This window comes from Macaca nemestrina, chromosome 7 (assembly GCF_043159975.1).
Source record: "Macaca nemestrina isolate mMacNem1 chromosome 7, mMacNem.hap1, whole genome shotgun sequence".
In the NCBI taxonomy this organism is placed as follows: Eukaryota; Metazoa; Chordata; class Mammalia; order Primates; family Cercopithecidae; genus Macaca; species Macaca nemestrina.
Genome location: NC_092131.1, coordinates 173,301,322 through 173,317,625, shown reverse-complemented (window position 1 = coordinate 173,317,625; position 16,304 = coordinate 173,301,322). Strand labels below are relative to the sequence as shown.

The following is a 16,304-nucleotide window of genomic DNA, read 5'->3' as shown; positions in this document are numbered from 1 at the left end:
TAAAAAACAAGATATTTACTTCCAAGATACAAATGTGATACAGGCATTGGTTAGACATTCCCATTCCAAAAGGGAGAAATCAGCCTAAAGAAAGAGGTAATACTCCCCATATTAAGTCTAGAACTCAGAAGGGCAGATACAAAAACTCAAAGCCCCAAAATATTCTCCTTTGACTCCATGTCCCACATCCTGGGCACAACGGTATGGGGTGTGGGCTCTCAAGGCCTTGGGCAGCCCTGTCCCCATGGCGTTGCTGTGTGAAGCCCATGTGGCTCTTATCATGTGTTGGAGTCCAGTGCTTGCGGCTTTTCCATGCTGAGAGTGCATGCGCTGGTGACTCTAGAATTCTGGGGTCTGGCGGATGGCAACCCTACTCCCACAGCTCCACTAGGTGGTGCGTGGTGGAGACACTTCGTGGGGGCGCCAACCCACAAAGAGCCTCAGTCAGTCTCATACTGTGTGCCTGCAGTCTTAGCACCGCATGGAAGCCCCAAACATTACAGCTTGCACCCTCTGAAGCAGTGGTCTAAGCAGTAGCTTGAGCCCTTTGAGCTTTAGCTGTGGTCCGAGCAGCCAGGATGTGGGAAGCAGCTTCCCAAGACTGCACAGGGCAGCAGCACCCTGGGCCTGGCCCAGAAGCCATCTGTCCTTCTAGGCCTGTGGACCTGTAATGGGAGGAGTAAACTCAAAGATTCTGAAATGCCTTTGGACTTTTTTCACACTGTTCTATTACCAAGTGGCTCTCTCTTTTTTTTTTTTTTATCTGTGCTAATCTTTCTAGCAAGTGGTTGTTCAGCTGTCCTCCTCAGATTTCTTCTCCTGAAAAATGCTCTTTCCTTTTCTTTCTCATGGCCAGGCTTGAGTTTTCCAAATTTTAATGCTCTGTATCCCTTTTAACCATAAGTTCCAACTTTAAGTCCTTCCTTTGCTCCCATATCTGTCGACTGTTGGATGCAGCCATACCACTTGTTGAATGCTCTGCTGCTTAGAAATTTCTTCTGCCAGATACTTTAGGCCATCACTCTTAAGTTCAGGTTTCCACAAAGTGCTAGAGTGTATACACAATGCAGCCAAAGTATTTGCTAGGGTATAACTTTGCTTCAGTTCCCAGTAAGTTCCTCGTTTCCATCGGAGACCTCCTCAGCATGTCCTTTACTGTCGGTATTTCTATCAGCATTTTTGGTCACAACCAGTCTCTAGGAAGTTCCAGGAGTTCCCTTCCTATCTTCTTCTGAGCCCTCTAGACTCTTCCAGCCTATGCTCATTACCCAGTTCCAAAGCTGCTTCCAAACTTTTAGGTATTTTTATAGCAACGTTCCACTCCTCAGCACCAATTTTCTGGTCTTAGTCCATTTTTGTTTCTATAAAGGAATATATGAAACTGAATAATATAGTTTTCAAAAGCAGCTTATTTGGCTTATGGTTCTGGAGTCTGTAAAAGAATAATGGCTCCAGCCGGGTGTAGTGGCTCATGCCTGTAATCTCAGCACTTTTGGAGGCCCAGTCGGGTGGATCACCTGAGGTCAGGAGTTCGAGACCAGCCTGACCAACATGGTGAAACCCTGTCTCTACTAAAAATACAAAAATTATCTGGGCGTGGTGGTGGGCGCCTGTAATCCCAGCTACTTGGAAGGCTGAGGCAGGAGAATCGCATGAACCCGAGGCAGAGGTTCCCGTGAGCCAAGAGTGTGGCTTTGTACTCTAGCCTGGGAAACAAGAGCAAAAATCCATCTCTCTCTCTCACACACACACACACACACACACACACACACACACAAAAGCATGGCACCACAAACAAGAGCAAAAATCCATCTCACACACACACACACACACACACAAAAGCATGGCACCACAAACAAGAGCAAAAATCCATCACACACACACACACACAAGCATGGCACCAATATCTGCTTCTGGTGAGGGCCCTCAGGAAGCTTCCACTCATGATGAAAGAGGAATAGGAGAAGACATCACATCATGAAAGAGGAGGCAAAGGAGTTGCCAGGCTGTTTTCCTATTTTTTTAGAGACAGGGTCTCACTCTGCAGCCCAGGCTGGAGTGCAGTGGTACAATCATAGCTCACTGCAGCTGCAACCTCCTGGGCTCAATCAATCCTCCCCTCCTCAACATCCTGATTAACTGGCACTACAAGCATACACCACCATGTCTGGTTCATTGTTTCTATTTTTTTGTAGAGATTGGGTCTCACTGTGTTGGTCCAGGCTGGTCCAAACTCCTAGTCTCAAGCAATCCTTATGCCTCTGTCTCCCAGAGTGTTAGGATTACAGGCATGAGCCACTGTGCCCAGCCTAGGTTCTTCTTAACAACCAGTTCTAACGGGAGTTCAGAGAATTCACTCACTTCTGAGAGAACAGCAGCAAAAGCCATTCATGAAGGATCTGCTCCCATTACTCACACACCTCCTGCCAGGCCCCACCTCCAACACTGTGGATCAAATTTCAACACGAGACTTGGTGGGCTCAACAAACCATATCCAAACCATAGCAGTTCTGTATACTGAATGTTTGTGTATCTCCAAAATTTCTACAGTGAAATCTAATCTCTAAGGTAATGGTATTAGGAGATGGGACCTTTGGAAGGTGTTGGAGTCATGCTGGTGGAGGCCTCATACATGGGATTAATGCCCTTAATAAAAGAGGCTCCAATTTACCAGCTCAAATGGTATACACAGCTTTGTGTCTAAGCCCCCACAACTGTGATTCCCTCATGTATTGTATTCTTGATTAACTTGCATAAAACTTTCACTAGAACATGTTATCATATGGCATTGCTTCAAGCACTTCTCCACTGAAAAACAAACTACCCATAAAAAAGAAAACAAATATATTTATGTAATTATTTATAGTTTTTAATTTTAATACATTTTATTGTACATTAAAACAGCACAATTAAAGGGGTCCCAGTGGCGTTGGTAGTGCCTTCCACTATGTGAGGACACTTGACAGTGTCTTCTTACGAAGATGGTCATCTATGAACCAGGAACCGACCCTCACCAGGCACCAAGCTGCCGGTGCCATGCTCTTAAACCTCTCAGCCTCCAGAACTGTGAGAAATAAATTTATGTTGCTGGTAAGCCACCTAGTTTATGATATTTGCTCAAATGGACTAAGAAATGGTTTATACAGCATTGCAATATATTTTACTTAAATGTGTAAGTAAATTTCAGGGGATAATGTCTTCTGTTTCTTTTTGTGTGGAGTAGGGAGTAAGTGCAATTTAGACAACTTCATTTTTTTGTTAGCAATAGTTTCGTTTAGATTTGTCTTTCTGGATTGATGTTTGGAAATTTATGTTTATGTTGAAACTGTTAAATTTTGTTTCATATTTTCAAGTACCTTTCCCTTGGGTATAACAAGGATTTATTTCCCATTTCTTTAGTGCCTTTTTAGCTCTAATTACCTCTGATTAACATTTCCTATGTTAATTGTACTTTATCCTTTATCTTTTAAGTTAGTGGTTTATCTGTTTACTAATTATTTTTACAAAAAAAAAAATCGGCCTTTACATTTTCATTCTCTGTTCAACAGATTTTTAGTTTAATATTTATTAATTCCTCCTGCTTACCTTAGTTGTGTTTGTATGTGTTTGTGTATATATGTGCATGTGTTCATGCTGTGGTCTTTTTAAAATTTAGGTTTGAATACCTAGTTAATTAGGCTCTTTATGTTTTTAAGACAATATACATTAGTATTTAAAATTAGGAGTTATACTCTGAGTACAGATCTAGAAGTATCCTGTATATTATGGTATGTATAATTTGCCATTGTCATATTATATTCTAAATGATTTTGAATTCACTCCTACATCAAATTATTTATGAGAGACAATTAAAAGTGGTAGTAGCTTATTTTCTTTTACTTTTTATTTTGAAACAGAGTCTTGCTCTGTTGCCCAGGCTGGAGTGCAGTGGCGCCATCTCCGCTCACTGCAAGCTCCTCCTCCTGGGTTCACGGCATTCTCCTGCCTCAGCCTCCAGAGTAGCTGGGACTACAGGCGCCCGCCACCACGCCAAGCTAATTTTTTTTTTTTTTGTATTTTTAGTAGAGACAGGGTTTCACTGTGTTAGCCAGGACGGTCTTGATCTCCTGACCTCGTGATCCACCCGCCTCAGCCTCCCAGAGTGCTGGGATTACAAGTGTGAACCACTGTGCCCAGACAGTAGTAGCTTATTTTCTTATATTGACCTCAGAGAATGTTGCCTGTACTACTTTTAATATCTAGATCTAATTGACAGTTTCACTGTACTCTATTTCATAATTATTTTTGTTATTGTTCCCTTAATATTGGAAAATGTGATATATATTTTCATGGCAAAAACTGACATGAATTAATTTACTTCTATGCACTAGTACTGGGTTACTTCCCATACATCCCTGTTCCCAGCCCTACCCTAACTCTATCCCACACTGAAGTTGTAGTTTAGCATTAGCTGTGGCAACAGAAACCACGCCTCCACGACGTTTGAAAAACTGTAAAATGGAAGAGCATACGGACATAGACTACGGACTGAAAATGTTTCCCTGTCAGTGAAATTCAGTGAATTGATTTAGTGACATGTGAGCCATGAGACAAAGTGATTTCCGTATCTTCGAAGGGGAAGAATTACTAGGTAAATTTCTCTTAGCATATTTGCATGTGTGGATATCCATCAAATCGAGACACATGAAACCTAAGCAAACCTGACTTGTTTTAGGCTTTTTTAGTTGTAGCTGAAATGATACCATTTTTGTAGACCCCAGGGCTGAATCCGAGTCCTCCTGGGGCGAGGGCCTGCACACACACTGCGCCACTCACAGAGCAGACCTTTGTGTGGCAAGGGCTTCTTTGTTCCTGACTGCAGCAGGGGAGTGGTCAGATCGTGGGAAAGCCCTTGGTAACACTTCACCCAGACTTGGTGGCAGTAATACTTCTGTTATTTGACATTTTTCTGAATGAACTGATGACGGAACAAGGAATCCCATATAGTCTAAAAATGTCCCTTTGTTATTTTCCTCACTTAGAAATCTGCCAAAAATATGTATTTCTTTTGTTACACTTTAAGTAACTGATAATAGCACATATTTAGTGTCAACTGAGTATTTTTTGCTGAAAAAATACTTCATCTTTTTGAAATTATGAATGTGAGGGTAATATACCCCTTGCTTACCAAAATAATCATTAAATGATAATGTTACATTAATACAAGTTCCAAAGATTCTCAAAAAGAAAATCTTGGTGATTAATTTCTGTGCAATCACCTTTTCATGTCCAAAAATATGCACAAATCTCACATCTATATAGATCACTAAAAAAAAAACACAAACCAACAAACTATGTTTTGAGCTTTTTGTCCAGACTGTATTTGATCCTCACAACAATCCTGCAAAAGTAGGTGGAACTGTACCCATTTCTCATATGAAGAAACTGAAGTACAGAAAATTTAAGTAACTTCCTTAGACTGTGAAACTGAATGGTTAGTAAGAAGCAGAGTCAGCATTCTAACTATCCTTTGTCTCCCAAGCCACTTTATTTTCTACTAACCATTGTCCTACTATAAATCCTGAACTTAAAGATTATCTGGCTCAAGATACTATTTGAATAAAAACATGGTATTTCACAACGCAGGGAAGTGTACATTTGGAGAAACTTTCCACAGCTTTCTGGGCTCAGCTTAAAAACACCTCTCTGAAAGCTTTGCCACTACTGGGACTCATTTTTTGAGACTTTGGTGTTGGCACAGTCTTTGAGAATACACCATCTGGTCTCATTCTTTGGTTGTTTAGTTCATCTAATCTCTCTTTCTCCTGCACAACTGCAGGGCAGGAACCTCAGATGTTTGGAATTTATTTGGAATCTGTCACTCACCTTGCATGCCAGTGATAGTCAGGCATCAAGGGTGTCCTAATTGGTGAATTCTTTCGCTAAGAGGAATCAAGAGGAAAGGAATATGGCAAAAGGTCCAGGCAAATAGGCTGAGGTACTTACTAGCACCAGGAGTCATGTAAGAAGGGAGAGGCAATGTAAAATTATAGGAGGCTGAGGCACACTCTGAAGCAGTGGACTAAAATCACTGAGCTGGCAGCCTATAGATAAAAGCCCCATGGCTCCTATATTCTGCGGGAGCTTATTCATGTCCATCTTTGCTCCACTTGGCTGAAGCATCCATACTTAAAGGCTGTACTTGCGTCTCCAGCAGCTACACTCAGCTAGTCCACCTGCTCCTAGTGAACATGGTAAGTGCAACTGCTCTGGACATACACTGTTTGAGTTCCAGTCTTTGTTCCACTAATTCACAGCTATGGGTCATAAACTCTATGGGAAAAACCTTTAAATTCTCTATTATTTACCTCATCAGGATAATGAGAAAAATTATAGCAAGTACCACATTAGGTAGTTCTGACAAATTCATCCTTTTGCATGCAAATTACATGGTATAAAAACTCTTAAATGTGCCATATTTGTTGGACAGTCAGGAAAGTGTGAATAACCTGGGACTCAAGATTCACACTCCTAGCATATTTTTCAGCTACTTCAGCCAAGGTAAGTGCATTTGCAGTTGATGCAGATCATAAGTTATGCAGGTAAGTCATTAAAATGGCATAATTATCTTTCACATTCATTTTTTCTTTGCTTGTTTGGTTACTAAAAAGGTGTATTAAAATTGTCCACTAAGAGTCTGGAGTTAGGATTTTCTATTTTTATCAGCTGTGTATCTGATACAACGTTATTAAATGTATACAAAATTTGAACAGTTATATATTCCTGTGAATTACAATTTAATGTTTATGTATCATTCCTTTTTATCTCCAGCAAAGTGTTTATCCTTACCATAAACATTGTCTACAATCAAGACAGTCACAGCACCTGTTTGGTTTTTTTTCCCATCTTACTACTTTGAATGCTTCTGTATTTTTATGTTGTGTGTATTTTAAATAGGATGTTTCATTTTGATTGTAATGAAGTCTTATAGCCTTTGACTTTCAGTCTTTAAACTGCTTTCATTTAATCTAAGTTGTATGTAAATTTTCTATATTACTCTTACACTTAGTTTTTAGTGCTTTCTATATTTTATTATCTTTCCATTATTTTATTCTCACTGGTTTTAGTATTTTTGTTCTATTTTCCCTTTTATAATCTTGTTACTTTTATGTTGAAATCTTTTGTCTAAAGCCCCTTGTTGGGAAAGTCTAGAGACTTTGTATATCAAATACAAAGCACTGTGCCTCTGAGCCTAGGATTTGCTGTTACAAAGAATTATTGAGAAGGTGGCAAAACTGCGTAGGAACACAATTTCTGTTTTTATAGAGTGAGCTATTAATGCCATTGTAAGAATTACCAATATAGTGCTTTGTAAGTCCTCTAAGATCTGCATCTGTTACATTTGGCCAGACCCACTTGAACAGTCCTTTTCATTAGATGCTAATTACTGGCTTCTGTGCAAGGGACAGAATGATTATTCACACAACTCACATCCACACAACAGCCAATCCTGTTAGGCTTTGACCTTCAGCTTTCGGCTCTGTATTTACTTTATTACATAAACATAAATATTGTGATGTATATTCTTTTATATATATTTTCAAATACATAGCTCTTATACATATATATTATATATATATCATTCTTAAATATATATTTCCAAATATAAATTATTTCATGTCAAGCTAAACAGGATAAAAACATGTAAACATATACACTTGGTTTTGGTCAAGTAAAACACAAAATCACAAGTTCATCACAGTTTAACAAGTGCACTTGAAGGGGAAGGAGGGAAAGAACAAACTGTAAACAGATGAGCAGCTGCAAGACCCTGCGAGGGTCCATTTGTTAAGGCTATTATAGCACAAAGCTACTAGTTCAATTAAAACTTCTCCTTTCACTCTGCCACATTTACTCTTGAGGGTCTTCAAAATAAGTGTGGAAATTCAGTAAACACTACACTAGAACTGAGTTAATCCTGTTGAAAACAGAGATGACAAAAAAAGCCATAAGCTGACATTAATATTAATTTCACCAAAACAGTAACTTTAAGGACTTATTTTTTTAAACACAGATAATCACCATAATCCTAGGAGGAAAGATATGCAGAATAGACAAGAAAACAGAAGCACTGCCTCAACAGCCCCTGAAAGCAATAAGAGTGTCAACACAGGGAAAACAGGCAATAGCAGACGACAGAACCTCAGCAGACTAGACCACATGCCACAGCACAATGCTACAGATTCAAATTGAAATATTCTTCCAGCTCATAATGAAGCAAGTCCCACTGGTCCTCAGAGAAGGGTAACTCATCTCTCAGTAAAAGAAACCGCTTAAACAACAGACTGGCCAGTCGAAGCACGACAAGCTCCTTCTTACGGCTTTTATAGAGCATGTCGCCCTCTCCCATTCGCACAGGCTCCACAAGTTGATGCCAGTATGCGCCGAATGACCCACCACCTGGCCCAGGAGGCTCATCTCCCCAGCCCTCAGGGTATTCATGCTTGTAAAAGCATGTGTCTCCAAATGGGCAGTTACCCCTGCCTTCCGCAAAATACCTGCAGGCCTTGTTGCTCATTGCCTCCTTGTATTGCTGAATAAGTTTCTGCTTCTCTTCCTCCTCCTCCACCCAGAACTCACTGGGAACGACCAAGTCGGAGGTGACCCTGCACTGCGGGCAAGACTTGATGATCCTGTTATCAAACTGTCTGGCACTTCTCCACCTGCGGATACACCTAATACAGAAGGTATGGTTGCAATTGGAAAGAATGCCAAAGCGGCGGTCATTGGGGTTGGCTTTCTCATAGACAACCTCCATGCAGATGCCACACACCTTGTCCATACCACGCTGCACAGCAAACGAGAGTTCCATATCTTTCTCGTGTGCTTCAATGCAGGCCCTTATATGGTCTTCCCTCTGGGCAGCATCCATGGGGTGCAAGGCCTGCAGCCCACACATGTCGCATATGTCTCCATGGAGGAACATACAGCTCTCCCCACGAAAGCAAACTCCCCTGGAAGCATAATAGCAAAACCGCAACCCCCTGCCCACAGCCATCTGCTTCCTCTCAGTCTCTGAGCTCTGTGGAGGAGCCTCGGGGGCAGATGCAACCCAGCGGCCCCGGTAGGGCTGCCCTGGAACAAACTCAATGGCATCCGCCCAGCTTTCTACACCTGCTCCTCCAGCAGCTCCACGGTCTGCATTGTCTCTCTCGGCTTCAAAGAAACCCCTTTCAGCCGCCGAGCCAATCACAGGCAAGGAAAGGGAGGATGCAGCCGGGGGGGCTTCCGCCACTTCCTGAGTCGGGGGCTCGATGTGCGCAGCCGTGCTAGGGCCTGCACCTGCAGAGGCCCCAGGCGGCGAAACGCTGCCCTCAGTGGCCATCTTCCGACCAGAAAGGTCGTGGGAATAGCGACAGTTCTCCCCCTCCTTGCACTGCCCATGTATATAATACCTGCAGATGATCTGCTTTGTCCAAATGCCGCTGCTTCGGCTTGGAAACGGATTGCGCCATGCTCCTCCTCCTGAGGCTGGTGCAGGCCTCAGGCCTCCTGTGCGGAGGTGGGCAGGGACTGGAGCTACAGGGAAGGGGGCCCAGCCCACAGGCGCATGTGGCAGGGCCGAATCTGGAGCAGCAGATTCCCTGGAGGGCTCACAGACGGGAAGGTCCGGCCCGGACACACCCTCCCCTGCTGCCTCAGCACCTGCCTGGGCCCTGGCTGCCTCCTGGGCTTCTGAGGGAGCTGCAGGCTCTTCCATGGCAGATTCTTTACCCCGAAATGGTGCCAGAACGTCTCCGGTATTTTTTCTTTATGGGCTTGAGGCCCGGAGTCGCGGCCGCGCTCGGAGGCTTCTCTAGGGGAAGTGTGCATCTCTTTTTCTTCCCCCCCGGTTCTTGGCTGCCTGTGACTGTGTGTTCCTACCTACTTCCGGGCACAGGCAGCGCGGCGGACACTTCCTGTGGGGGCAACGTACGTGCCGCGCTTGGATTTTACCGCAATTTTCCAATCTGACATATTTTTTGTTCACACAGGCAGGGACCAACCCAGCCCCTTTTGTCTGCCTTCTGCCTCTGCTTCGCTGTGTTCCGGCAGCCCCTAATTCCCTCCTCACACCGTTTCCTCAGGAGAATGAGGTTTTACTTTAATCTCTTTTGGTTTCAGTCATGCACGTCTTCGTTGTATTTTCGTATCTGTCTGCTTTAAAAAAATTAGAATCCAATAGATTCTGAAACATTTCATACATGAATTAGATAAATCCTTTTTTGATTCACTCCATCTTATGTCTGCGTTTTTTTTTTTTTAATGCCCTGTCACTGCTGGAAGATTTTTTCGATTTGCTCTGTTGACAAAGCGTCGTTTCTTTTGGTCTTTGTTTTCTGGGATTTCTGAGGGCTTACGCAGGATACGCTTTTCACCAGCAAGGCATTAGCAGACAGCGCTTCTGATCCGAGGCTAAGTTAGCACCTTTCAGATGTCTTTCTTTATTGTGATTACTATGCTCGTTTTCCCACTGTGTAGAAGCCCCAGACTTCAATCATTCCTGATGCTGGCTGAATAAGGCACTGTCCCCTGCATGACCCAGGCTTTTATTTTCTCTACTGGTTTAATTCATGGCAGCCCTTTGTTTCTCTTGCTTTCTTTCAACCCCATCTGTGCTGTGTTGTGGCATACTATCCACAAAGGAATGGTCTTTAATTTCCATATATAAGCGTTTTGTCATTTTTGCAGATACGTGTAGTGGATTAATCATTTTTTTGTATTCCTACTTTGCTGAGAGTACGTATCATGACTGCATACTGAATTCTGTCATGTAGTTTTATATATTTTTTGAGATAATCTTGTTTTTCCCTTTATTCTCTTAATGTGATTATTTGCAGCTATGAGTTTCAAATATTTAACTGACCAATTTGTTTCTAATAAGAAGCCCTTCTGTGTCATGATATATCGTTTTATATATTATTGGATTTTTTTTTTTCTGTAAGTTTCTTTGAGGAAATTTTGTTGCCTAAATCTGTAAAGTGGAAACATATCTGAATATTTATAATCACCCAAGTCAACAAATTAAATTATAATTAGGTAGGTAAAAGCAAAGAAAGCAGAATGAAGCAAATAATAAGGCCAAGAAAAGCAATGAAGAAAAACAAATATTAAATAAGGGAAATAAATTAAGTAAAATCCTTTAAACAGCTTATTGAAGCCAGATAATTTCTGGTGAAACTTATCAAGGAAAAATGAAGAAGGCTGTAATAACCAACATCAGTAATTTCAAATATGTTATCACTACATTAATAACAGGCATTAAAAATCATTAGAGAATATCAGGAACAAAATTAGGACATTAAACTTGAAAATTTACATGAAATAGTCATATTGCTGGAAACATCTATTAGTAAAAATGACAGGAGCAGAAATAAATGTGAATATGGATCTGTTACATCTGTAATTTAGATAATTATCTAAAAGGTTTCTAAAACTTTCCCTCTGAAATAAATCTAAAGGCAAAAAAATCTGTATTTATTATTGCAAGTCCTAGCTAGTGTAATAGCAAAGAAATAAAAGATATTATAACTAGAAATAAATTATTGATGGAATGCAACAGAAAATTAAGAATAATTTACAGATAAGCTATTAGCTTTAATAGGTGCATTTAGCAAAGACACTGGACAGGAGTGCAATATACGAAAATCATTTTTATTTATCAATAACATTTGAAGTAAACATTTAAAATTAATAACATTCATAACAACATTAAAAGTTAACTAACCTAGGAATTAAACTAATTCAGGCTGTACAATAAAATGAAAAGCATTTTAGCTTCAGAAGACCTAAATAAAAGGCTCAATGTTTTTAAAAGGTTGTCTTTTTCTAATTTGATAATTATTTGAAAATGGTGCTGATTATTCGTCGTGAATGTAGGAAATGTTGGATTTGTCTTTTTCTCCTTTTGATAGTTACCGAGTTTTATATTTTGCATGCAAGCTGTCCCAAAGTCTGCCTCACTTGAACTTTTTGAAATAAACTTTCTCTTTATCAGGATTTGACAGCCCCAGTGATTTTTACAAGAAAAAGACTTGCAGCACAGCTCTCAGGCTTCTACGCCAAGCTCTCTACAAATTCACAAACAAAAGAATCCTGAATATAAAACTATTATTTGCTTAATTGTGATATTTTCCTAGCACTGCATCTATTATTTGCTTAATTGTGATATTTTCCCAGCAGTGTATCTAAATCATAGTTGACCCTCTCTTGATACACCAGCATTGTCCAGAAGAACTTTCTGTGAACAATTTATATATATATATGTATGCATGCTGTACAGTATGAAAGCTACTAGCTCCATGGGGTTCTTGGGCACTTGAAATGAGGCTAGAGTGAGGAAATGAATGTCCATTTTTAAAATTATAAATTTAATTTAAATAGCCACATGGGGCTAGTAGTTACTGTATTGGAGTGAAGTTGTACATAGTATTTGGCCATCTCATCTAACACAAGGGAACTGAGAAGCAGAATGTTTCCTTACCTGCCCAAGGCTGTGCAGCTGGTGCCAGGCAGTGTGTGCTTGCAAATGCCCACCTGTGTAACCGCCATTCGTGTTCATGTCTTATAGTCTGATAGTGACTTTATCTTTTAGTTTTATCATAACAATATTTCATATAAACTGTTATAAACCAATATGTATCCCATGATTTTAAATACCATAAAAAATGAATAATAATTGAATAACTGGAAATAATTGGGCAGTGCATCTTGAGAAAAATAAACTAGTTCCCATCCTATCCAAATGTCTTCAGAGATAATTTTCTCTGACTGCCTTTGTCCATATTCCTGCCCTGATATACATATTTTTTTTTTGAGCATCAATATTGTTTTTACAATTCTCAGAAAATACACATCTGGTCATTTGGCTGGTTATTTGGCTCAGCTGTGCCTTCTTTACTAACAAAGCACTGACAGCCTCAGAGGCTGGGACCTGGATTTCTTGTGCATACAACAGTCTGCAGGGTAGCATGGGATCCCCTGGCCGGTCAGCATTTGGGGGTCTGAGTGGAATGAGTGGAAGGCTGGGCGATAGCAGAGCTGAAGTGAAGTCCAGGCAGCCTAAGAATATCCCAAGAGGAGGGAGACAAGTTCAGAAGTGGACTGCAGGATGGAGAGAAAGAAACTGCAAAATCCTGCAGTCTTTTATTCCAAACAGCTCAGGCATGCGCTGCCCAGCCCCGTATGGTTAACATGCCCGTATTTAAAGAACACACAATTAATTGCCTAAAAGCATTATCCTTCTCAGCACGCTCCTATCCTTCAGATCTAACGTTTAGGCACTGCCGGCTGCCGGCAGGGTCCCGGACCCGGCGGGGCTGGGCGCGCGGAGCGGGGCTGTGTGTGCAGCGCCGGCGCCGGCAGCTGCGAGGGCTGCGGAAGTTAAATGCAAGTGTCCAGAATCAGGCATCGTGGGTTTAAATCCTGAATCCACCACTCACTATCTGAGACTTTCCCCTGTCACAAATTAGTTACCTTCTTTTATCCCATCTGACAGCGGGAATAATAACAGCAAGAATTATAGCGACTAGTTTGCAGGTTTGCTGTATTAATAATTTATAATAATTCATTAATTCTTATAAAGTGATTGGAATGATGCCTGATCTTTAAGATACCTATACGTGCCTCTTCTATTTTAGAACCACCCAGAGAATCCTGTGACTGGAGTTTTTGTGTCAGTCCCTCTATTTGCACAGCAGTAAGATTTCTATAGGGTCCCTGGGAATTACTGGCACACCAGAGGTGGATGCATGAGTATTTATTGCCTTGTATTGATAGGCAAACTGATTTTTATTTTGAAATTTAAAGAGCCAGTTTTCTCCAACCCTTAGTTCAGAAGTTTAGAATAGACTTAGGTTGCACTTAAAGTTGTAGAATACCTTTGTGGAGGATTTCTTGTGCTTTCATCACTTGTGGTAGCCGTAGGATTCTGGCTGGAACAGCACTCCTTTAGCTCATTGTTGGCTGTTTTGAATAGACATCTGATTACCCTGAGTGAATAACTGGATAACAAGAAAGTTACTTTAAAATACCTTTAAATTTCAATATGAATATAAAAAAAGAGTTGTAAGTACTCCTACAACCACTTAAAGATCATAAAAGATACTGCTTATAAACATTATACTGATTTATCTATATTGTAATCAAACACTGAAATTTTCAACAGATCTGTCTACAGATGTCAAAAATTCAACCACATTTATACTTTAATGTGGTTAACAGAATTTTGTCATATTGCTGTATTTTAAACATATAAAACGTGCTTAATGTCCAATTTATAGCCAGAGGAAATAACTTATCTTAAGCTAGTATTTTTATCCGGGACAAGGATAGAAACTGGTTACGTACATGAAGTAGATGCTTAAAAGACAGGAAATAGTTAATGTGGTGAGTGCTCAGGGGAAAAAAAAAGATGGCCTTAAGTAACCTAAATAACCTGTGGGTGGTAGAAGCAATCACAAAGAAAACTGGAAAATATTTTCAACAGAACGGTAATAAGTGTATAACATGTTAAAACACTTAGGTTGCACTTAAAGTCATGCTTAGAGGCAAAATTAACAGCCTTAAATGCATTCGCAAGAAAGGAAGAAGCTCCATTTCCAGAAGGGGGAAGAAAATGACAAAAAGAAGATAGGGCATGGGCAGAATGTCAAATGAAAATGATGTTGTCCTATTTTCTCCTTTCTCTTCAGGAAGGGGTCCAGTGAGGTGCATCCCCATAGGCGATGTGCCATTTTTACACTTAGATCTGCATGCTGAGGCCACAGGGAAAAAGGACAAAATTAACTGGAATTTGGTGCTTGGAGAATGAGCGATTTTCATTTTTTTTAAAAAAACAAATACTCGTAATTTTACATGTTCCTTTCCTCCTCCAAAATGTTCAGGCAGTCCGTAAAGAAAATTGTACCATCGTACAATTGAACAATCATACCTGCATGGCCAGCCAATGAAGTTCATGTCCTACATAAAAGATTAGAAAGAGCATTAATATATACGACCATGAGAGGGTGGATAGGTAATTGATTTGTAATTAAATTGATAGGTAATTGAATTGATTTGTAATTGATAGGTAATTGAATTGATTTGTAATTGAATTGATAGGCAATTCAATTGAACTGATTGAATAGCAGAGGGAAAAGAGCACAATAATGTAAAGATATTTATTCACCTATTACTACTACTGACATAATTGATGTGTGTAAAAACACTCTACTTTGTCATAGCAATATGACAAAATTCTGTTAACCACATTAAAGTATAAATGTAGTTGAATTCTTGACATCTGTAGAAAAGTATCCAGAAGATTGGTTGAAAATTTCAGTGTTTGATGACAATATAGATAAATCAGTATAATGTTTATAAGCAGTATCTTTTATGATCTTAAAACAAAGTGGTTGTAGGAGTATTTACACCTCTTTTTAGAGTGTGCAATATATAAAAATTGAACATATTGAACTTAAAGCATGGCCCCACATGTTCCAGAGACTGAAATAATTCAGAATATATTCTGACTCTTGATTGAAATGGAACCAGAAATCACAAAATATAAATAGAAAATAGATTATATATTTGGATATTAATAACTATATTTCTAAATGACCCACATGTCTAAGAAAAAATACAAAATAATTCAGAAAATATTCTAATTTGACTAATAATTAAGGTGCTATATATAAACAGTTGTGTGCTAGTTAAAAAGCAATGCTTTTTAGGGGAAATTTTATAGCTTAGCATATATAATACATATTTCTAATATGTAAGACATTAGAAAATGATAAATTCTGATTTCTTCTGATCTAATTATTCAATTCAGAAATTACAAAAAACATAACACATTTAAACAAAATAAAATATATGAAGCAAATAAGAAAAAGAACAAAATTTAGTTTTTAAAGCCCAAATGTATAGCAAGAAGAATAGTCAGAGTTTGGTTCTTTAAAAGGATTCATATACAGGTATTAAAATACCACATGTACTCCCAAAATATTTACAACTATTATATATCAATTTTTATTATATATCAATTTTTGAAAACAGTAAAACTGATAAACCTCTGGTGAGGTTCACTGAAGAAAAATGATGATTACTCAACTAAACAATATGAAGAATAAACAGTGATGACATCCTTAATATTCATACAGACTTTAATGAGATCCTAGAAAGATATATACAACTTAGATCATTAATACGGAAATGTATTTGAAATGGTCAGCTTTCTAGAAAACCCACGAATTATCAAAAGTAAGACAAAAGTAAATGGTAAAAATGAATAGCCCTCTAGCTGT

The 16,304-nt window shown here is 39.5% G+C and overlaps 1 protein-coding gene across 6 annotated transcripts in view; it reads right to left on the bottom strand.

Annotated features, from left to right (window-relative positions):
- Window positions 1-9,845, bottom strand: part of LOC105466237 (makorin ring finger protein 3) — a 65,781-nt gene extending 55,936 nt beyond the window's left edge. For 5 of the 6 annotated variants that reach the window (XR_011606271.1, XR_011606273.1, XR_011606272.1 and 2 more), the window contains exon 1: window positions 8,538-9,845. Coding sequence is in view for 3 of the 6 variants with exons in the window: in XM_071067291.1 (XP_070923392.1) it covers window positions 8,538-9,739 (1,202 nt within the window). In the remaining 3 variants the exon portion in view is untranslated. Of the gene's footprint in view, window positions 7,958-8,537 lie in introns of all 6 variants that reach the window. The other variant, XM_071067292.1, reaches the window with a different exon arrangement.
- Between the last annotated feature and the right edge of the window lie 6,459 nt (window positions 9,846-16,304).